The sequence below is a fragment of the Aethalodelphis obliquidens genome, unplaced genomic scaffold (assembly GCF_003676395.1).
Source record: "Aethalodelphis obliquidens isolate GAN/ISIS:26980383/991018 unplaced genomic scaffold, ASM367639v1 scaffold5, whole genome shotgun sequence".
Classification (NCBI taxonomy): Eukaryota; Metazoa; Chordata; class Mammalia; order Artiodactyla; family Delphinidae; genus Aethalodelphis; species Aethalodelphis obliquidens.
Window position 1 is genome coordinate 31,813,865 of NW_020837949.1, and position 25,183 is coordinate 31,839,047.

At 36.8% G+C, this 25,183-nt stretch overlaps 1 protein-coding gene across 8 annotated transcripts in view; it reads right to left on the minus strand.

Moving 5' to 3' along the window:
* CFTR (CF transmembrane conductance regulator) overlaps positions 1–25,183 on the minus strand; it is a 195,814-nt gene that overhangs the window by 39,089 nt on the left and 131,542 nt on the right. For 6 of the 8 annotated variants that reach the window (XM_027102096.1, XM_027102097.1, XM_027102099.1 and 3 more), the window contains 5 exons: positions 24,912–24,991; positions 19,484–19,634; positions 17,946–18,173; positions 15,114–15,214; positions 729–980 (listed from right to left, as the gene is read on the minus strand). In XM_027102096.1, coding sequence (XP_026957897.1) covers positions 729–980; positions 15,114–15,214; positions 17,946–18,173; positions 19,484–19,634; positions 24,912–24,991 — 812 coding nt within the window. The remainder of the gene's footprint in view (positions 1–728; positions 981–15,113; positions 15,215–17,945; positions 18,174–19,483; positions 19,635–24,911; positions 24,992–25,183) is intronic. The other 2 variants (XR_003431917.1, XM_027102102.1) reach the window with 1 other exon arrangement.

Here is a 25,183-nt window from a genome sequence, read left to right on the forward strand (position 1 = left end):
TATATATATATATATAATGGAATATTACTCAGCCATAAAAAAGAACGAAATAATATCATTTCCAGCAACATGGATGGACCCAGAGATTGTCATACACAGTGAAGTAAGTCAGAAAGAGAAAGACAAATATCATATAATATTGCTTATATGTGGAACCTAGAAAAATGGTACAGATGAACTTACTTGCAAAGCAGAAATAGAATCACAGATGTAGAAAACAAACTCATGTTTACCAAGGGGGAAAGAGGTGAGTGGGATGAATTGGGGGATTAGGACTGACATATATACACTACTATGTATAAAATAGATAACTAATGAGCACCTACTGTATAGCACAGGGAGCGCTACTCAGTGCTCTGTGGTGACCTAAATAGGAATGGAATCTAAAAAAGAGTGCATATATGTATATATATAACTGATTCACTTTGATGTACAACAGAAACTAACATAACATTGTAAAGTAACTATACTCCAATAAAAATTAATACAAAAATAAAATAAAATAAAATGGAATAAAATGGTTCCATTATATAGACTCAGGACTTTGCAAAGTATATTTCACATGAAACAATGACTTCATATAATAACTTGAAAATATTTGTGTTCAATATTGGTCCTAGTCTACAATAACAGTGTTACAAATGGATTCTACTAACACATTGCTTTAGGCTACTGAAATTCACTTACTGAACTCAGGTTTAACAAAGGAAGCAATGTTTAAATCTCACCCTCTGGCCAGGACTTATTGAGAAGGAAATGTTCTCTAATATGGCATTCCCACCATCTATATACTTCGCTGTGAGGTCTTTCACGGTCATTCGGCCCCCTGAAGGCCAGATGTCATCTTTCTTCACATGATGATTCTCGATAATCATAACTTTTGAGAGCTGGCCATCCTTGGATGGTTTCAGTGACTTGTTAGGTTTACCATCTTCTGCTGGCATATCAATAAACTTAAAGACTCGGCTCACAGATCGCATCTGAAATAAAAATAATTTTTAATTTTTCTTTAAGAGCTGCAGACAATGTCTTAATTAGTTTGGTGTTTCCTAAAAAATAACTTGTAAGATGGGATGCTAGCTAGTCGTCACTTGGTTATTTGTTAGGTTTTTCAATGAACTAACAGGAAATAACTGGATGTAATTAAAAGCTTGACCAAGAGAATTAACTAGGATTTCTATAAATGTGCTCTGTATAAAACTGCTTGTTTTTGTGATCAGTAAATTCTCAGTTATGCAAGTCACACATAAATAGCCAAACTCTACTCAAGGGAATAGATGATGTCAAGGGGAAAACTTTTTTCTACCATGAGTAGTACTACACAATGTTTTACAACTGGTATATTATCATAAAATGTTTCACACCTCTAAACCACTACATAGGAGTCTTGCCTTACTCTCACAGTACATTAATAACTATCAACAATTCTATGTCAGCTGGGTGGTAAGTGGACTCTTGAGGCTTAGTAAATTTTGAATAACCACAATAATCTTCAAACAAATTTAAGTCACTGGCATATATCTGTAGTTAAATATTACATTTTTAATCTGAATTACTTAAAGATCAATTTCCATTGCTGAGCAAAATGTGACTGTGGATAAGAGCTGTATTTAAAATTCAACCATTTTTTAAATTAATTTATTTTTTAAAATGTATTTTATTGAAGTATAGTTGATTTACAATGTGTGTTAGTTTCTGATGTACAGCAAAGTGATTCAGTTATGCATATGTATATAAATTCTTTTTCATATTCTTTTCCCTTATGGTTTATCACAGGATATTGAATATAGTTCCCTTGCAACAGTAGGACCTTGTTGTTTATCCATTCTATATATAATGGCTTGCATCTGCTAACCTCAAACTCCCAATCCATCCCCCACCCCTGCACTGCCTACCCTCCTTGGCAACCACAAGTCCATTCTCTATGTCTGTGAGTCTGTTTCTGTTTTGTAAATAAGTTCATTTGTGTCATATTTTAGATTCTACATATAAGTGATATCATATAGTATTTGTCTTTCTCCTTCTGACTTACTTCACTTAGTATGATAATCTCTAGTTGCATCCATGTTGCTGCAAATGGCATTATGAAATTCAACTATTTTTCAAAGGTGCTTAAATTCTTTAACAAGAACATATTTCTCTGAACAACTATAATTTATTGGAATTTGATTTTTTAAATAGCCTGGCATATAATAAGCATCCAATAAATATTTGAAAAAAATTTAAGTGAATAAAGGGATAAATATGTGAATGATTAAATATATAAATAAATAAATGAATAAGAAGAAAGAGTTGGAGACTTTGAATTCACTCAATTTCTTTTTTTTTTTTTTTTTTTTTTTTGCGATACACGGGCCTCTCACTGTTGTGGCCTCTCCCATTGCGGAGCACAGGCTCCGGACACGCAGGCTCAGCGGCCATGGCTCATGGGCCCAGCCGCTCTGCGGCATGTGGGATCTTCCCAGACCGAGGCACAAACCCGTGTCCCCTGCATCGGCAGGCGTACTCTCAACCACTGCGCCACCAGGGAAGCCCTCAATTTCTATTTTTAAAAGATATCATCCTTGATTCTATGGCTTAGTCCTTCACAGGTGTTAACAGCTTACTAGACAGAAATTTTTTTGTCTTAAAAGTAATTGTTGATTCTGGCTTTACCCAGTCAAGAATTTAACCTTCTCCTTTACAATGTTAATTTCTTATCATTGTATTTATAGTTAAGGTTTAGATTATTAGAAATGATTCTTTTTGCAAAAAAAAATGGTGGGAAGAAATGCCTTTGGGCATATGTCTCTATTATTTCTATTTTTCATTATCAAAAGGTGAAATGGGAAGAATTCTTCACCATTAGTATGAATGACTGGTAGATGAATCTGAGAAGTTTAGATATTGATCCTTAACTGAACATTAAAAGTTCCATCTTAGCAAATCTAATAGCGTTGCCTGTTTTCACATGCACTGATCAAGCCGGCTGTTTATAAAGAGCTTTCTTCTGTCTAGTAATTGTGTGCTTCAATTTCCTTCATCTTGAGACTATCTTTGAAGTATCTTCAATAATTATTCAAAATTCAAAAAGGGAATCCTTTTAAGCCAAACCCACTGTAAATGGAAGTGAAAAGTATACAAAGCCCACATCCATCATAAATACTCTAGAGGAAATGAAAGGCATATTATGACTAGTCCTCTGACATAGTATTTTAAATTCCAAATTATGGGTGATTTTCAGGGTTTGTTAAATCCTGATTCAGTTATTTTTTATTAATTTTGAATTAAAGTAAACTGTTGACATTTCTGCAGGTCAATGCTGTGAAGAATTCTGCACTAGTCTTTGTTAGGTGCTTTAGTATGTCAAGAAAGGTACTGTATAACAAAAATCTATCGTATTTTCATACTTCCAAGCAATCAAAAAGAACATTTAAATATTGCTATCTAAACTACTCAAAATTATATGGGGTGTTATTAGAAAATGACATTCAAAACTACTATTTTGGTAGCACTAAAATGTAGTGGATAAGCTTTCTGTGTAAGGATTTGTGTTTGAGTACAGCAAATTACATTCTCCATTAGCAAGGGTGAATCCAGAACTTCTTTGTTTGCTTGTTTTTTGAATGCAGAACTTCTAATGTCAGCTATGATAGATGGAATGTACCTATCAAATTTAGAAAACAATTTTCAACTCATCACCTTTCATATAGTCTAATTGCATAAAGTGACCCCAAGACAGGCTATTATAGTTACCCACAGCATCGTCAAATATCCCTGACCAAGAACTAGTTCACCTTAACAATGGGCACTCATCCACAGCACATGAACATTCACTCAACTCAATGGGTTAGAATATTTTCTGATGGGAAGAAAAGGTGGCTAGGGCGGACACCTGCATTATGGTCAGTTTATCAGCCACTGAAATGCCACTACTGAATAGATGATGTGGCCAGATAATGTTATGAATTGCTAACTAATTCCTTGTACCTCGCAGGCTCTCCAATTTGCACATTCTACTTTCACTGCCTCTCAAAGGAGAAGCTACATCAGAACCAGAGCACAGAAAATCATTTCTAGTCTTGCAAGTTGCAAAAATTTGCCTTTGTAGTCAGAGATTCACAGCTTGAAAATTTTGAGCCACATGAATATTGCCTTTTAAGCTTCAAAAACCAAAACCTGAAGGACACAAAGCACAGTGTTTATGTAAAAAACAGTAGTCATGGATGAAATTCTGATGGATGAGAAATAGCTTCTCTCCTCACTGCACAATCCAACTCATGAATGGGCTGAGACACCAGTTCCTCTTAAAAGAAGCACTGCCTTGCAACTGAACTCTGGTTCTCTCCTCAAGTAGATTTGAGGGATTTTAGAACATAGGAAGCCTATGCCTCATTTCTAAGGTGCAGCCAGGAATGAGGTGGGCCTTAGAGAAGCTTCCAGTGCCCGGCATGGCACAGGAGCAATAGAGTGGACACGGATGCTTGGCATGTCTAGACATAGATAACTTGACATCGCTTCAGACTTTCTTGTATTTCCAGAATGGTGCTGAAGGGAAGCCAAAGAATCCCAATGCTTTGATCCCTCAGGGTCTTCCATTCCTCAGAGACATGGAAGCAGCTGAGAGAGAGAGAGAGAGCTCACCTAGGGAGAGCTCAGAATCAGGACCAGAAGGACAAAGACCCAATAGACCTGGACTGTACACTTCTAGGTCAGAGAGTCTAGTCTTGGAGACAGCAAGCACAACAAGGGACAACCTAGGGCCAGACGCCCCCTCCTTCACGGTCTTGGTATCCTGTAAACTCCACTCACAATTTATTATAGTTTCACTTCTAGGAAGATCTCTGTATTTGCTGAGGTTGTTTCTTCCACTCGGCGGAAGGCATGTTCAAATAGAAAATAAATTTGACTATAGCACAAGTCATATTTCTCGTACACTTGATTTCACAGCCAAAGATTCACACCTGCAATCAGGGATGGATCCAGGTTTGGTGGAACCTGAAACTTCAGTAATTTAGGGGACTCTTCTTAAGAAAAAGAATATATATACAATGAAATCTTAGCCATAAAAAGGATGAAATATTGCCATTCGCAGCAACATTGATGGGTCTAGAGAATATCATACTAAGTGAAGCAAGTCAGACAGAGAAAGATATATGATATCACTTATATGTGAAATCTAAAAAATAATACTAATGAATCTACCTACAAAACAGAAACAGACTCACAGATACAGAAAACAAACTTATGGTTACTAAGGGGGAATAAATTAGGAGTATGGGATTAACAGATGCACACTACTATAAATAAAATAGATAAGCAACAAGGATTTACTGTATAACAACAAGGATTTACAGGGAACAATATTCAAAAAGAGAGAAGAAAGAAAAAGAATTAAAATTCTGCATAAAAAATTAAGTATAGGGCCTTCAAAGGGTTCCATGCAAGTGGGAGAACGTGAAGCTTACATCTTATGGGCTTCAGTTAAATCCACTGTGGCTATTACAGTAAACTTATTCAAGCATTGTTTGTTGTATCTTCCCCATCTAGTGTTTACCATCATGCAGTCCCTTAATAAATCTTTGTTCATAATGAATTAATGCATTGTTCTACCTCATATGCAGAAAGCAGTTTCTGAGCAGGGAGAATGACAGTGCTGTGAGGACCTTAGCAGGAAATCCAGGCTGCAATTGTAGCCTCGGCCTCTCAGCCTGAAAATATACACTGCTATCTGGATTAGAAGGAAGTTGTAACATACCAAACTATTTTTAGTCTCATATATTTGTCTTCATTGAGCTTTTTAAACTAACTTAATCCTGTCTCTAATTTGGAATGTCTAAACATTTTCAGGTGATATGTAAAAACTGCTACGCCATTGTCCAGCTATGTAGATGGAGCTGGATGGAAATTCAGAGTTGGCAATTTTCAGAGTTCTGTAGACGGAGTCGGGCAAACTCCTTAACCTTAAGCTGCTGCTTCTGTGCATAGAAACGTGTTTCCCGAAGAGGAATGAGGGGGAAGCTCTGTCTAGCCCACTGACAGCAAAGTCTCAACATAGCCATTACCAGCTTAGGTGGGAGAATGTGTCTTAGATTTTAAGAAGTAAATGATGAAGCCAAAATGAGACTCAGGCACTGAAACATCAAACCTTTCCTCACATGAAGAGGAAAACTTGATATAATTTGCACAGACTTCTATAAAATTGGAGTTTAACTAAAATGAAGTGGGATTTTTGCTTGAGTAGCATCTGCTTCAAATTTTTGGCTTGATTATTTAAATTTACTATGCTCAAAAAATTCTCCTGAGTCAATCTTTAAAACTGAATCTCATTATCTTTATGATAGCATCTAAATCAGAGGTCCCCAACCCCCAGTCTGCGGACCTCTACAGGTCCGCAGCCCGTTAGGAACAGGGCCGCACAACAGCAGGTGAGCGGTTGGGCAGCGAGCAAAGCCTCATTTGCCGCTCCCCACCGCTCCCCATCGCTCGCGTTACCGCCTGAACCAACCCCCCAACCCCCTGTCCGTGGAAAAATTGTCTTCCACGAAACCGGTCCCTGGTGCCAAAAAGGTTGGGGACCGTTGGTCTAAATTACTAATCTAAGCATCAGGAGACCAGAGTCTTTTGGGAAAAGACAGCTCCACAGCCTCATCTCAACTTTATAACAGATATATTTAGTGAAAAAGAAGATGATTCCTGATTTTCCTTTCCACCTTTCGTTAACAAAGAGGCTTAAAGATCTATTCTAGGGCAAGTCAGGAAGCCAGACTCCTCTCCCTCATAAAATATTGCTCTTTTTCCTTTCATCCTTTTGGTTATTTGGAAACCAGTACATCAAAACTGTGCATTAACACCTAAACTACATGCTGTAATACCCCAAAAGCCATGATGATAGAAAATATATTTCATAAGCCTGAGATCTGGCTGGCAACACTGTAAAGAGTTTTCATAACTGGTTGTTATAAGAAGATTATAAGAAATAAATGTGAAGAGAATCATCTAGAAGAGTGACATGTGAAATAACACACATTTTGCAAGAGAGATTTTCAAAATGTGAAGGACATGAAAGGGAGGATTAAAGTGTTTTAAATCATAGATTCTTCCTGGTAGACCCAAACTAAATGCTTTTCAGAATCAGCTAACTAGAGACCTGAGACCCAAGACCACGTTAGAGTCATTGGCATAATCTTTAAGCCATGCATATAGATTTAAGAGATAATGGTTGAGTAGTGACCACCTGGAGGGGTGGGATAGGGAGGGTGGGAGGGAGGGAGACGCAAGAGGGAAGAGATATGGGAACACATGTATATGTATAACTGATTCACTTTGTTATAAAGCAGAAACTAACTCACCATTGTAAAGCAATTATACTCTAATAAAGATGTAAAAAAAAAAAAAAAAAAAGAGATAATGGTTATTATGGAAACAGACTCTGCCCAAAACATATTCTTGAAACTCTGGTCTATCTTTCTGCGCCCATTACTTATGCTCCTAGAGCACTTAAAAAGTCAATCAGAACTGTATTGTTATAAATTATTAACAGCATGAGTGAGTTACTTATAGTATACTATAAATTCTAACCCTTTGGAAATTATTATAGCTTGCTATTTAACTTGTGGCAAATCACATGGCAAGTCAATGTCACTTTTTCTGACTGTAAGAAGTGAGAAAGAGAAAGAAAACACATTACAACTAATGACAAAAGACATATCCTAAATAAACGTAGAGGTATCAAATATGTTGTGCCTATTTTAATAATTAAGAGTTTCAATAATCAAGGTACTAAATGCCAATAGGCAAAGGAAGACTCTCAAATTTACCTATCTGAAAAGGTCTGGTATCACTTATTGAATCTATTACTCCAACTTGAACTCTTTCTGGTGTTACTGTTTTTTAAAAGCACATGACAGACCATCAGCAAGTGCTTGGTGAATGCAACTGGGTCTATGTGGTATCCATTAAACATATTTCAAAGGAAATCTCAAGAAGAGAAGATTTACTAAAAAACAAAATCCAGAACAACAAATCAAAATATTTTCCCAAGGTTTTGATTTTCTATAAGCATCTTAATTTTGAGATAGTGCAACTTCCCCAAGTTCTCTCTCATTAAGCACCATCCTTTATATGTCTTATACAGATTTATATGTGTCATTGGTTGATATACAGGACAAAAATAATTTGCTGATGGTCTGTCAGTTCCAAGGTAAATTCTATCCCATAGACCAGAGGTCAGCAAAACTATGGCCCAATGGCCAGATCCAGCCACATCCATTTGTTTACATTAGCTTTGCCCGACAAAGGCTGAGTTGAATAACTGCCATAGAGACCACATAGCTCACAAGGCTGAAAAAAGTACTATCTAACTCTTTATAGACAAAGCTTGCTGACTCCGTGCCATGACTCTCAGAAAACTGGAGTGAAAATGAATCTTAGAGACCATCCAATCCAGTGATTCACAAGTCTAGATATACCAGAATCACCTGGAACACTTTTTAAAAGATAGACATCATGCCTGGTCACCTCGCCCCCAACGAAGAGAACGGCTTTAACTAATCTTAGAGGACCCTGAGTAATCTCTCTCTATAAAGTTTCCACATGCGCTGTCAGGTTGAGAACCTCTGTTCTAATCCATTCCTTCTTGGTACAAATGAAAAATTCTAAACCCAGAAAGTTAAAGTGACAGGCACAAAGCTCAACAAATTTTCCCAACTTTTCCACACTCCCGCAATCCCTTCAGGTTCTCATAAGCCTCTCCTACTAATTCAAGACCCAAGGACATCTTAATGGTGCTTTCTTTGTCTTTCTTGGTTCCAGTAACACACTGGTTCAGAGTTCTCTATCAGCTCTGACAACTGCAGTGGTGAATGACCTAATCATTGGACATGAGCATTCAGGGACAGTGGCAGATATGTGTGATTCCTGAGAGCACCTGGAATAGTGCCTGTATACATGCCAGTCAAGACTTGAACTCTTTCATAGGTTCAGAAGAGAATGTCAGAGCTAACAGAAGCTTAAAAAATTTCTAACCAAAATAGAATTAGGCATCAGGAGCATTGAAGAAAAGGCAGGTTCTCCACTTCTCCTCCCATGAAGTTTCTTGTTGGTCATTATACAATCAGTCACTTGATCTTTACTGGAACCCAAAATAAACACGGTCAATAAAAGGACAAAGGAGAAACAGAGGGAGTTTCTATTGACAGAAAACTCTTCTCAGATTACATCAATCTTGCAAGAACTTTCTGGAAACTCATTAACTGGAATCTAACTGTGAACCGTACAGAGGCACAGTCTTCCCTGCTCATCCCGGCGCCTTCCTTTACTCCTGTGTTATTAGGAACACACACTATAACAGGGATGGCTTATCTGCTGTTGCAATTGGTGAATTAAGGCAGTAGATACTATTCATATGCTCAGATCTTTTAGCTGTGCTCACTAGGATGTAAAGAGTCCTGAAAACAGATGAATTGTCAACTGCCTCATTCAAACATTGAGACTACGAGTGTGGGCAATTCACTAGTCACCAGATGGCTTGATAACCACTAAGTCTGAAACATCACCTCATCACCTTTCATCCTTTCTACCTCTTATTTATTTATTTAATTTTCACTCATTCATGGAGGTAAAAATCTAGGTATGCACAGCCTATTTAAGATATATAATGTTTAAGTAGCTAACAATAGGAGACAGAGAAGCTTTATGGTACTAAAAATGGCAGGCATCTTGTGAATCCAAATAAAATAAGTAAGTACACAGCTTTGTTAATTAGGAACACAAAAATTTTAAGATAATAGCTTTAGCAATAACAACTATAATCCATATAGTATGTGAGGAATGGAGCTAAAAAGAATTAACACTTCTCTTTTCATCCCATCTACAGAACAGTATGAGATACACAACTGAAATGAATAGAGAGACATACATGCTATTCATGTTAAAATGAAGAGTGAATTAGAAGTAATAGTTTTTAAAACACTGTGATATCAATTGAAATAACTGGAAATCCCCTAACATGGGGGTTTCTAGTGGGAATTATTAAGTTGGACTCTGATAATTTTACTATTTTAAAAATTTCTGGGGTTATTCACAACCTATTACACTATGCTGTTCATAAGGTGACAATGTTCAGATGATTTTTTTTCCAAACTGCTATATAAAACTAGACAAACTAGTAGGTAGAAGTTTTGTTCACTTTTAATGGTCTCTTGATACTGCAAGCATATTTTGAGGAGACTCCAAACAAGAGCTTTTGCCCTAGAATGTCGAGTCTACTGGAAGACATTCTATCACTGTGTTTTATAAACACCGGGAGGTGTCAAGTTAGTAGTTGGATATATATTTAGAGGGCAGGGGAGTGGTCTAAATTAGAGATATGAATGTGCAATGCATTGAGAGATGATTTCTGAAGCACGGAGTTAGATAACAGCTAGAGAAAGTGTAGATAGAGGAGGGCTGGAATACAGCTGATGTTTAGAGCTCTGCAAGAAGATGAGAGGCCAGCACAGAGAACTATGGAGGAACCAGAGAGGTAGCGGGAAAACGAGGTGGGAGGAGCATCACCCTATGGAGAGAAGAAAGGATCACAAGAAGGACGTGTCCATGGCATAAGTAACTGCTGAGAGGTTGAGAGAAACAAAGATGCTGGCTCTGGAAAGATGTTGGTCATGAGTGCTGGGGATGATGGAAATGAAATGAAGCAGGTTATGTAAAGAATGGGGGGGGGGAGGAAATGGAGTCAGGCACTCTTTTAAGAAATTTTGCTGAAAATTGGTCAAAGAAATGGAGTGCTAGCTGGAGATTAAGGGATGACAGGTGTTTTTTTTTAATATATATATCTTTATTGGAGTATAATTGCTTTACAGTGTTGTGTTAGTTTCTGCTGTACAACAAACTGAATCAGCTATATGTACACCTATATCCCCATATCCCCTCCCTCTTGAGCCTCCCTCCCACCCTCCTTATCCCACCCCTCTAGATCATCACAAAGCATCAAGCTGATCTCCCTGTGCTATGCAGCAGCTTCCCAGGATGGTAGTTTTATGCTAGGGAGAAAGGTCCCACAAAGAGGGGTTGATTGCATATCACTGGCCTTTATACAGGAGCGAAGACACAGAAAGCACTGGAGCATATGAGTAGGGGTACAGAAGGGTGGTGGAGAGAAAGGAGGGAATTCTTCCTGGTTGCATGTTTTTTCTATATAGTATGTAGCAAGGTCATTGGCTGAGAATGCAGGGGGTGGAATTATTGGAGCATCTAAGAAGAGACAAGAAGGTGGGAAAGAACCATCTTAGGGAATAAAATAGAGAATTTATTAGGAAAATGTAATAAAAGGGTTGTTGACCAGTTCTGAGTGCCAACATCTGAGATGTGCAGTCAGTCATAAATGCAAAGATACCTGAGGTTGTGATGAGGAAGTGTTATCCTCCAAATATTACCTCTACTGTTTGAAAGCTAATGAAAGCTAGGCACCTGGGTTAAGCAATGGATGAGCAGTAGAAGAAAAGTCATATTGCCATTTTTATAACATCGTATTTCTGTTGATGGTTGACTCTTTGTTCATGCCTAAACCCAGCCAGATGCATAAATGAAATATTCTTTCGAAGTCTAAAGACGTTTTTTTCTGGGTACCTTTGTACTGAAAAACTAAAAGTGTGTGTCAAACAAAACACCCTGTTTACTGCATTTTAAACTCGGGTCTAAATCCATTTCAGAACTCAATAAAGTAAAGTGAGTTTTTACTTCAGAGGTCACAAGGACCTTTAGTGTTAACATATATGTAAACATGAAATTTGAGGGCAGACCTCTCTCCCCTTCTACTTTCAACGTATGCTAGGTGAAAACCAACAGATTACTGGACAACTTTAGCAGTTGCAGGGGTGGAAGCAGCAAGATGGGAATTAATAACTAGATAAAGGCCCAGGAAAGACCAGTTGTGCTGTTTGGCAGGGAAATGAAAACTAACATGATCACTTTGATATTCAAAGAAAAGAAAACGACTTTAAAAAATATGATGAAATGCAAATATTGATACTTTTCATAGATTGTATTAGAACATAATAGTTTTTTGCAAAGATCCTTTTATGCCAGGAGGTGAAACAATGTCGGAGGCGAAACAATGTCAAAGCACAGGTCACAAAGCCCAGGATGACCATGTGAAAAACTAGAGAAATAAAAATGCCTGAAGGAAATTTTAATGGAGATTAGACATGCAAAACAGACAGACACCAAACAAAGAGAGGCTGTAGAAGCTGTTACATAAACCAAGCAAATTAATGTGACAAACAGAAAGGAATTGTGCATATACGAGGTAAAGAGATGCTTTCAGATAAAGAAAATGAAGTGAAGTGCATGAGGATTTTCATCGTAAAGTCAAAGTTGTAGAAAGTTTGAACAAAGAATTAAATAGATGCCAGCACAATGTACTTACTACTTTCCTGCTATTTTCCAACAGAAACATTTTAAAGTACATTTACAAGACTCAACCCCAAAAGCATAAGAGCTAAGTGAGGAGATGAATGGCGTCACTAAAAAGAGTTGGTCAAACTCAAAAAAAAAAAAAAATGATGTTAAAGGAAAAGAAAAAAACCCTGCCATAAATCAGGTTAAGGTTAAATTACATTTCAATGAATTACTACAATGCTTTGGTTAAATAAAATATTAAGTCACATAGACAAGAAGAGGGCATGAAAAGGTTTGGATTTTCCCTATAGAAGTATTTTTTAAAATGATACTTGTTCTGACAGGAATTGATTATACAAATTTCACAGCTGAACGAATGTGTGCATTCTGAGAACATGTCAACTGTCTCAGAGAATAATAAAAAGAACCTAAGCCAAAAGGGTAATAACAAGTGTTATATAGTCATTCCCAACATGGGTTTCTAGACCGTCCACAAATACAGTATTGGATGTCTGATTTTGAATACAGTACTCCAGCTAGACTAATAGAAGTTGATGATGAAGCTATCCATCCAGACCAACTATACCATCGGATGAAAATTATGCTTTTTTTTTTTTTTTTTTTTTGTGGCGATACACGGGCGTCTCACTGTTGTGGCCTCTCCCGTTGCGGAGCACAGGCTCTGGACGCGCAGGCTCAGCGGACATGGCTCACGGGCCCAGCCGCTCCGCGGCATGTGGGATCTTCCCAGACCAGGCATGAACCCGTGTCCCCTGCATCGGCAGGCGGACTCTCAACCACTGCGCCACCAGGGAAGCCCATGCATTTGTTTTTTAAATAAAAAGGGGAAATATGCCTTGATTCCATTTATCTCTCACTCTTGCTGCCATGGCATTTGTGCCCTGGACACAGTGTTACCTCACATACATTACTGCAGGCTCTGCACTCCAAGGAACCAAAACAAGAGAAATCACAAAACCAAAATATGGTCTTTGTACACACTAATAAATTACATAAATATGTGGCAATATTGACCAAGCAAAAAGAGAAGGCAATGATAAACACTTGAGAATGAGGAGCTACCACCAAAGAAAAAAAAAAAGACTGTGGAAATTTTAAAAATATGAAAAAATATTATGAAAAATGTAATGCTGATAAATTTGAAAACCCAAGATAGGGGAGGATTTCTTAAAAAGATACCAAAAGCACAAAACATAAAGGAAAATATTGAAAAATTTAACTTCATTAAACTTAAAAGTTTCTTTTCATCAAAAGATACTATAAGCTAAGCCACTGACTGAAGGACCATGTTTGAAATGTAAAGAAGTGATAACTGATTCAGAATTCATAAACTCCAACAAATGAATTAAGAAAGAAACCAATCTACTTGAAAAATGAGCAATCGAAATGCACAAGCAATTAACAGAGAAGGAATCTCAAATGGCCAATAAGTAGGTATTAAGCTGCCCTATCTCCTTAGCATTCACTTCATACCCATCAGATTTCCAAAATTAAAAAGTCTGACAAGAATGGCTATCGTCAGAAAGTCTACAAATAATAAATGCTGGAGAGGTTGTGGAGAAAAGAGAACCCTCTTACACTACTGGTGGGAATGTAAATTTGTGCAGCCACTATGTATGAAAACAGTATGGGGAGGTTCCTTAAAAAAAATAAAAATAGAGCTACCATTTGATCCAGCAATCCCATTCCTGGGCATATGTCTGGAAAAGTTAAAAGCTAATTCGAAAAGATACGTGTACCCCAATGTTCACAGCAGCACTGTTTACAATAGCCAAGACATGGAAGCAACCTAAGTGTCCATCGACAGATGAATGGATAAAGAAGATGTGGTACATATATACAATGGAATACTACTCAGCCATTAAAAAGAATGAAATAATGCCATTTGCAGCAACATGGATGGACCTAGAGATTATCATACTAATGAGTAAGTCAGACAGAGAAATACAGATGCTATATATTATCACTTATATGTGGAATCTAAAAAGTAATACAAATGAATCTATATACAAAACAGAAACAGACTCACAGACATAGAAAACAAACTTATGGTTACCAAAGGGGAAAGGGAGGGGCAGAGGGATAAATTAGGAGTATAGGGTTAGCAGATACAAACTACTATATATAAAATAGATAAGCAACAAGGATTTACTGTATCCACAGGGAACTATATTCAATATCTTGTAATAACCTATAATGGAAAATAATCTGAAAAATATATATATAACTGAATCACTTCACTGTACACCTGAAACTAACACAGTATTGTAAATCAACTATACTTCAATTAAACCAAAGTCTGACAATATCAAGTGTTGCATGTCATAGCTATGGACCTCTGAGAATTCTTATACTCTCTTGATGGGAGGTTAAACTGGTACAACAGATCTTAGAACGATTTGGCACCATCTTGTAAAGTTGAACGTGGGTGAATTCTATGGCCTAGCAATACCACTCCTGGATGGCTATCCTAGAAAACTCCTGGTCAAGGAGACTGCAAGAATGTTCACCGTAGCACCAGATCTTGACTGTGGCTATTTATGTGGAGGAAAGAAGAGTTATGGGTTTAATGAGAGATAGATAGTGACCTTCAATTTATCCACAGTGTTTTATACCTTAAACTGGGTCTGGGTATATAGTCAGCCCTTATGTTGTTACCTATACTTTTTGGTTCATCTGATTTTTTTTTCATAGAAGATAAAAAGAATAATACTTACCAAGCTATCCACATCTATGCTAGAGTTTACGGCCCACTGTAGTGTACCCATGATATTCATGGCTAAAGTTAGAATAATCCCAGCTGTTCCTTCTCCTTCACCTATAGGTGGAAAAAAGATATAAACAAACTTTATGCTATTTCTCTCTTCTGTGAGCCACTTTATGTATTCCTAGAAGAGGGCACATATTAAAGTTACATTTTGATTCTGTGCCAGTTTTAACCATTTTTCATCTCAGATCCCCACAGCATGTATCCTTAGTAATAATATGCCCTGTATATAATAAGTATTCAACCAACATTTTAAATCAAAGAGTGATTGACTATTAGGAAAGAGTGGCCCTTTTTTAAATGCTTCAGATATTGAAGGGGATGTTGGTGTTGGGTAAATATCACTTTTATCCCTTCTACTATTACTCTGTAAGTAATAATACCTTCAAAGACTTCAAATAATGGACAATGGAAAAAAAGTACTGTGTCTGAATAAGCTCCTCTACAAAGAAGTCAAAAGTAGGAGAGATATGTGTGTGAACAGCATCCAGAAGATGTTTAGATGTACTTCATGCCTTTGCGAGGAGGACTTTCTCTGCCAATCAGATGCTGCTGGGAAGAAAGAACTTCGAGTTTCATGGGGAAGTCAGAACTCATGGGTCTGCCATTTGGAAAAAGAGAAGACTGCTCTTTATGTTAAAAAAAAATTGACTCGTTCACCCAGGAAGAACAATACTTAAATGTCTAATTAAATAGTTTTTAAGGGCTACAGGGGACCACTAATTAAAATTCATAAATACTCTCTATTCATAGCCCTACAATTTTTCTAATAGGAATGTTCTTAAATTATTATAAATTTAGGTTATCAAGTCTCAATTGAGAGTCAGTCTTTGCATCTGTAATGCATGATAAAACTGTCATAGGGTTCTAAAATTGGGAGAAATAATTCATCCCATTATTATGAATTGAAACTTTGTTTCTACAATTCCTCTAACAGAAAACAAACCATAGATAGCAGGTATGTGCTTTTCATACTAAATCATTTATTCTAAATAGGTAAGATTTATCCAGGGCCCCAATATATTACTCATTCTGAAGATTAAGATGAGAGTAAGATAAAATTTTAAAAATAATAACAATAATAAGTAATATGAGATTTTCAGGTGCTTACTATGGACCAGGCACTATACTAAGTGTTTTATACAAATTATCACGTTTAATACTCACCACAAACTTATGGGATAGGTACTATCATTATGTTTATTTATACATGAGGAAAATGAGGGCTTTAGAGAAGTTAGTTAAAGTGTACAAGTTACCACAGCTGAAGACCAGCAGAGGCAGGGTTGTTATTAGCTGTGTGGCTAACATTCACTCTGGCTGGGCACCTGATTTAATGGATAGGTCCTGAACTGTACTGATTGCTAAATGCTTTGTGACTATCATGCCTGGTAAATCGGGACTCAGTCAGATCCTTAACCATTATGTTATAGCACATGATATATTGGTTTGAATTCACTGTTAACAAATCCTTGTTCACTCAGCCCTCTTGGATCCCATTTCAAATAACTTAATTAAAGGCAAAATTTTTAAAAAATTCTGAACTGCAAAAGAGATTTTATTTTGTTTTAAAGTTGCCCCAAATTACTGTACTGCTAAGGATTTAGTTCATTTGCCTGACCCTTTATATTCCTTTCATAGAGTAATTTCCCATCGCCCTAGGCTGAGAGAACAGTGAAGGCGGGGAATCCACTACTCTCACGGCACCTGTGTGGATGGCAGGTGGACCCTTCAGCCAAAATGAGCCTGTTTTCGGTTCTTGCCCATACTTGGTAACTGGACAGAGGAAGTCAGCTGTTCATTCAAAGGGCCTGAATGGAGAGGCCATATAAGGTCACTGTAGCACAGCTCTGGGACATCAGGGAAGCCAGTCTTCAGAGAAAGAGAAATGAATGAAGTAGCCAGAGGAAGGAGTGGGCACAGCCGGCATCCAGTGCCCAGAGACAGGAAGCTCTGAGTCTGACTCTCCACGCCTGTCCCATTTTCCCTGGAGGCTCCGTGTGCCTCCCACCCTGTGCTCCACGAGGTCCTCCTATAATTCTCCAACACGCACTTCATTTTGTTTGATCCGGATTCTATTCTTAGAAATGAACGACCCCTCAGATTTGGCAGTCACTCTGAATCTCTGTCCACAGTCACATATATAAGATATTTCAACTTTTCTTATAGCTCAGTAATTCACCTTTTTTAATTAGAAGAGCTCACTTGTCTATATAGGTTTTCATTTTACTTACGATGAAATAGTTTACGTTTGTCACCCAAAGATCCTAAAACTCAGAACATCTGTATTTGAAAAACATGGCACTTTCACCTAAGTTATTTCACTTCTGTGGCAGTTTTTCACCATGCAAAGTTCACATTAGGATGACAAATTGCACCAACAGGTGGATAAAAGAACAAAATTTACCAGGGATGGAGGTTTTGTGTGTATCTGTATATAAATTTGGATGTTTCTTTTCCCCTATTCAGAGAGTTCTTTAATAAAGAGACCTGTTACTTTTGAAGCCAAGATCCTTTATCAAAATGAGACTATTAGATGGTTTTTCTCTTTGAATCACAGATTTGTTATCTGACACTCCTTGTATCTCAGTTTTTCAACTGCATACCTCTCTAATTCAAAGAAATCATTCATTCAACAATAAACAAATTTTTTGATCAATTAACTCTCAAAAAATTGATTTAAAGATACCTAAAATTTTTAACCTATAAGAATGTAGCATTTTATTGGTTGGCAAAGCTTTAAATTAAATGCATAGCTAAATAGTTAAGGAGCTCACAGTACCTGTTGTTAAAATGGAAATGAAGGTAACAACAATGAAGAAGAGGACAAAAATCAATTCTATTCTCATTTGGAACCAGCGCAGTGTTGACAGATACAAGAACCAGTTGGCAGTATGTAAATTCAGAGCTTTGTGGAACAAAGTTTCAAAGTAAGGCTGCCGTCCAAAGGCACGAAGTGTCCATAGTCCTTTTAAGCTCGTAACAAGATGAGTGAAAATTGGACTTCTGCCTGTGAAATATTCCCATAGAAAATAATGCAAGTCATGTAAACACATAATGCAAATTCTTACTTTAAAAAGAGTGGCTTAAAGAATAACCAAACAACAAACGTCATTGGTTAAAAAGGCTTTTCATTCTGGTGCTGTACTTTGTTTATTTATTTATTTTGGGGGGTACGCGGGCCTCTCACTGTTGTGGCCTCTCCCCTTGCGGAGCACAGGATCCGGACGCGCAGGCTCAGCGGCCATGGCTCACGGGCCCAGCCACTCCGCGGCATGTGGGATCTTCCCGGACCGGGGCACGAACCCGCGTCCCCTGCATCGGCAGGCGGACTCTCAACCACTGAGCCACCAGGGAAGCCCTGGTGCTGTACTTTGAATAGATGCAATCTGTTATTTTTTTAATGAGTTACCCTCTTTTTTACTTGGTTACCATGGATGGGAACTTATTATAAAATCACTGCCATTATTTATTCATATTCCTTGGCTACCACTGGGCATTGTTTATCTGACTAATCCTAAATTAATCAGAGAAAATGTTTTTCTTTTGAGACAATTTATTCAAGGCCTCAATTAAGAAAGTTTATGTGACTTAATTTAGCAAATAACCTTCAATGCAGAAACACACTGGAAATATATCCCCTGAAAATGCACCCAAACAAAGGCTGTTACTGAACAATGTGCTTCCCAAAGAGCTCAAGCAGTGTTTGGGGGCATACAAAAAGGCAGACCCCCAGGAGAGAAAGGAAAGGTGTCTGAAAACAAGCCAGAGGGAAGAATTTTGTCCAGTACCATTTGGGAACACACACAAACATTTAGTGATAGTAGCACTATCTTTTCAAATTTTAGTTTATATGATTTTGAATGAATATCATATACATCAAGCCTCCTAAGACTCTATATACTTGTTTTAAAATCAAAATGAAGTCACATGGTCATTAATTAATAAAAACAATCTATGTGTGCTTTATAATTTACCGTTTCCTTTTCCTACTTATACTATTTTTTGGGGGGGGGATAGTTTGTGGTTTAACATTATATTTTAAATCTGAAAGAAGACAAAGGTCAAATTCTCAATAATAATACTTAAGATCTAATGAATAACAAAAGTATGAGACCCAAGAGAGTTATATATGATGAGAATGTACAGACACGGCCTGGATCACAGTTGAAATAAATGTTTTTAAAAGTCATTGTCATATAATGCAAGAGTTTAAAAATAGGAAAAAAATTTTGGAAAGGTACATAAATCACAGATAAATATCCACGAATAGCTCTTGTGATATTTTCCCAGGTGAGCGTTGCACAGGCTGCATCATACCTTCAGATTCCAGCTGTTTGAGTTGCTGTGAGGTGCAGAGGAAGTAGCCTCTCAATAGAATAAAAGCCGCTATCACTGGCACTGTAGCTAGGAAGATGTAGGGTTGTAAAACTGAGACTACCGCCATAGCCCCAATCACAATTAATAACAACTGTGGGATCAAAGAAAATACACTGGTAAGTAAATAGTTCCGTGTTGCAAAGTGGACAAGGTATGTTAGCAACATCTTTCTAAATAGGGTCTTCACACTCTGTTCCATTCTTAATACGGGGCAGGTACCTTCGAACTGGGAAGGCAGCCACCTCAAAGTACGTTTTTCATAAGTTCTATCAAAATTCCAAAAATTGTTTAGGTTGCTCATAATAATATTTTGAAGTTTAGAAAACACGGTATTCTTGCATCTTAGTATATACTCACTTCCTATACACTTTAAAGTGCTGTATGACAAATAAATTTTAAATGAACATAATTTTTTTCTAGCCTGGGCTTCTTTTAAAACAAACTTTATATTTTAAAATAATTTTAGTATGAATATGAAATTTTAGGATTTATTTTGTTCAGACAATTTCTGAAAATTGGGCATTCATCTTGGAGCCTTTTGAGTCAGAAAAATCTGGTAGGCTTGGTCATCTAGGCAAGCTACTTAATTTCTCCAAACCTAGTTGATTAACATTTAAGATTAAAAAAAAAAAGCATACTTAATAAATTTCACTCCCCTTCCTGTTTTTGTTACTGTTCCTTAAAACAATCGAAGATGACCTAGAGGCTCAAAAAAAAAGAAAAAAGAAGATTTTGGGGGTATGGCTGATTTAATTTGAAATTAGACCACTTTTCTCTCATATATTATCAAATGAATTTTGTGTTTCAGTCAAGCCCATTCATTAGAGACATATCTTCACATTATCCACCCTCAAAACTGGATCCTTGTGGGCAGTCTCAGAAACAAGTTAACCATATTGGTGTTCTTCAGATCAAGTTCAATGCTTAAATTCTATATTTCCAAAGGACACTAAATCCATACATATTAAAAAAAAATCTGCTAACATTTGTTCCACAATACCCCATGTGAATAAAGCATAAATAAAGTAACTGTCACAACAAGGGTTGAAAAATAAACCTATCATAACATCTATCTGATAATCACTGAGCCAGTTGTCTACCAACCGCCATGGGTGACATATGTACTTTGTACAACCAATGTACTTTGTACAACACATGTACAACCGATACAGAAATACAGAACATTTTGGTAGATGAAAACATGAATAAGCATGTAACTAAGATCTGCATAAATCTTCTTTGAATGGGTTGTTATGTTCATCTAAAGCTTCGGATGATCATATCTCAATGATACTTTTCTAGGGAAAATGCCTCTAAGGTGTCCATCATCAAATTCTACAATAAGCCCTTCACTCATTTTCATTCAACAAATACTCAGATAAATACAGTGCCAAACACTGGACTAAGTACATATGATGACTCAATAATCTAAAGAAAGTCTTCTCTATTCTGTTCTTGCCCTACAAGTTCCACCAGTACAATGAGAAAGCCTCAAACGCCCCAGTTACTACATGACAAGACTTCAACAATGGCGAAGGACTCAGTTTTTTAACTGAGGGTATTTATTTCTCAGAAATAGGATCTTTTGAAAAAAAGAGAAAAATTAACTTCCAAGCATTATTTACTAGGAAATACAATTTAATTTAAATGGGCCACCATATTAAATACCAGTATGTCTGAAACACAAATGCTATTGCATTGGCAACATGGAAACGTTCAGCTATTCCATTAGAATCAGGGTTTTTTTTTGTTTGCTGTTGACAGTTGTGAACGGCACTGTGTTCATTTGTCTTGTGCTATTTTTACCATGTAATTCCAATCTGGAGCTGTTGGATTATAACAATGGGTGGGGAAAGTGATCATTATTTTTTTCTTTGTTTGTTTTTTCTTTTTTTTTAACATTTTATTGGAGTATAATTGCTTTACAATGGTGTGTTAGTTTCTGCTTTATAACAAAGTGAATCAGTTATACATATACATATGTCCCCATATCCCTTCCCTCTTGCATCTCTCTCCCTCCCACCCTCCATATCCCACCCCTCTAGGTGGTCACAAATTACCAAGCCGATCTCCCTGTGCTATGCGGCTGCTTCCCACTAGCTATCTGTTTTAGGTTTGGTAGTGTATATATGTCCGTGCCACTCTCTCACTTTGTCCCAGCTTACCCTTCCCCCTCCCCGTATCCTCAAATCCATTCTCTAGTAGGTCTGTGTCTTTATTCCTGTCTTGCCCCTAGGTTCTTCATGACCATTTTTTTTTTTTTTTAGATTCCATATATATGTGTTAGCATACGGTATTTGTTTCTCTCTTTCTGACTTAATTATTGCTGATATGGTGGAGATTCTTAGGAATGACAATAACTATTTTACAATAGAACAGGAAGAATTGTGCAGCCAACCCAACCAAGATATCACATAGGGTTTGAGAAGAATGGAGAAGGTGGGTAAACCTGGAAATGGTGAAATATTCACAAGGTAGATTTCCAGAGATTAAAATTATCCAGAATAAAGCCCAAACTAAGAAGTGGACAGTAAATCTAAGCTTTGAGGAAAATAACTCTATTTGCTTTATAAGAAGCCATCCTTAGGCATTGAGGTCAGAAGCTAATAATTTAGCACTTGTGCAAAACTAAAGGTAGTGGTTTAATATGTTTGATATTCTAATTATACAAAGAAACTTTAAATTCTGTCCTAGTTTTTAATTCACAGTGAATAAGAAACAAGTCATTTCAGACCAGGTATATTAGTGAGAGGACAACAAAATAAATAAATAGAGGGACTTCAATACAAGATGGAAATGTGAGTACAGATTCTAATTCCCATTCATCCTTACCCAAATCCTAAAATTCTAGGGGAAAACAAATCAACAGACTATAAAACCTGCAAGGCACCAGATGATAAGAATGAAGGATCACTTTGAAATCATTTAGAAGGTTAATTAATAAATTGATTGATCAATAAATAGATAATAAATACCTATTTAAAACCAGGCAATGAACACCAGATCTGGAATTTCATTCATAATTGATAGTCCTTGAGAATTTTTAAGCCAGGCATTAATGGGATTAATAGAATGAATAAGGGAAGAAAAAAGATGTAAAAGACACAGTAGAGATCAAAGTGGTGGCACTCACTGTGTATTCATATATTAGGGTAAGACAGGAAGAATCAAACAAATCTAAAGGTTTTGAGGCTGATAAGAGAAGATTTGCATATTTTAAAACACGGAGGCTTCTGTTTTGTGAAAAAAATCAGTCACTGACGCATAGAGATAAGTAGGACGCCAGGATAGTTCTTTTTCTGTGTGGCTTCAAGTTCAAATTTGTCATGTATGGTCTACTTCCAGTATGCCCATCGGCAGCATACGACTTTAATACTGAAAGTGACCATCATCAGACTTATCTTCCTCACTTGAGAAACCTGAGACTCTTAGAGGTTAAGTATCTTGCTCAAGGTAAAATAAACAATGGTATCTGCAGAATAGAATCTGGATCTTTCATTTTCACTATACAATGTTCCAATCCAGAAAGTAAATTGCCCAGAATATTATCAAATGTTAAGAACTAGAGTTAATAGAAATAACATTTTTTTAAAAAAAGGAAATTTACAGGTGTGCCTCATTCTGTGAAAAAAATCTGTTTCTGAAATGTGACTAAAAAGAAATTTAACTAATCTGAACATAAGTATAACCAAAGGGGTTCACAATTTAAAGGACCCCTGTGATGCATTTTTTAATGAATCAAAATTAATCAGATTTTTACTGTATTTGATTGTCATGTACCATGCTTCCTTAATGTGAGACCTCCTTGTAAATAAAATAGGGAAATCAAAATAAAAAAGCCCTGCCCAATCACTTATGAAACAACTAGTGAGCTGCAACAACATTAGAAGTTGAGCAGAAACTACTGAAATTGCCGTAAGAGGAAGGATGAGAACCATCACAGGTGTCAAGACGTGTTAATTCATAAAATAAATGTTCAAAACTGCACTCTCCCAAAGGACTTCTGAAGTAAGCCTTACACTGATTCAGAAAATATTCAGCAGACTACAAAAGTTTTTTTTTTTTAATTATCAAGGGCTAACATTCGTGAATTCTTTTGCAATCATGTCAAGATGTCCATGTTCCAGTTTGTACCTGATTTAATAATATTACAGTTGAGACCAGTCATTTACAATCCTAGACCAAGGAAGAAATGTCCGGAAATTAAAGAAAGACATGGGAAACATTCCTTCACATGCATAAACTCAAAGCAGCGGTTAAAGAATTCCAGCAGCGGCTGCTAAGTTATATCCCTAAACAGAGTAACTGAAGGAACTCAAGATACTAAAGTTCACCTGGAACAGTTAATGTGTTTGACCGTGCCAATCATTCCAGATGAGGTAAACTGACAATCTGGTTTTTGTGCACCTGCCAATGTCAGTTGTGTATACACACAAATGTGATAGCCCTTATGTTATTTTATTTCACAGGTTCTCAGTGGCGGGGGTGGCAAACAACTCATCCTAAGATGGGCAGCATCCTGTTCCAAGTGTCTCTCCAAGGAGGTCATTGCGACTGCGTCATTTACTCTCTGAGGCTCAACCTAAGCCAGACAGTAAGCTGTTTTCAAACCTCGTTCAACAGCCAAGGTTATTAACTCACAACACTCAAGTTCTGTCACTTATGAAGTCTTAATGCGGTATCCCCTGGGTCAACTTCATCTCCAACCCCTTCTTCCCTTCTCCACTTTCACCATCAATCACCCCACCCCAAGAACACATGCTCAGAGTCAGGCTGCCCTGCAGGTGTCTTCAGATCTGTCACCCAGGGATAGTCCTGACTAGTCCTGAATTTTTCCTTCCTCTCTCACCTGCTTGAAAACTTACCTGTACTTCTGTCCCCGCATTATGGCCCTTACTGTGAGATTGCTAACTAGCTAATCTTTGCCAAAGTGTTCATGGATGAGACTGGTTGAAACTGTAGTCCACCAGGAAACTGACTGATCTATATTTTAACACGGGCCCTCTGGAGGTAGGTGACTTCTCTCAAATAATGATGCCAATGTCAAAAATGTCACACTTCATGGGCAGTGATTTGGGGGAAAGCGGTCTGCTATACATCTGAAATCACTCCCAAGTAGACAGCTATTATATCTAAATGAGGAATTGCCTTAGGTTTTGGTCAGGTAAACAGTTCTGACTTACTACTGAATTTACTAAATTTATGACTATTTTGAAGATTTTTTTTAATATTGAAAAGATTTATAAATATACAGGCTTCAACTCTTAATCAGATGAAAAGTAAGCAAGAACTAATTTACTACATTTTCTAATTAGTTTTAAAAAATGCAACAAAGCAAAGTCACTTAATATTACTTATTTTTACAAACCTGAATGAAGTCAAATATGGTAAGAGGCAGAAGATCATCCAAAACTGCTATATCTTTGGAGAATCTATTAAGAATCCCACCTATAATGTGAAGAAAAATTCTTCAGAAACTAGTAATCTTAAAAATACATATCAATATCTGATGAATTTGATAACTTTGGATCACAGCAGAAGCCTTCAGAACTCAAATACAAATGAGTACATAATCATATATATATATATATATATATATATAAAATGACATACACAATGTTAGTACAAGGATTCTAAGTT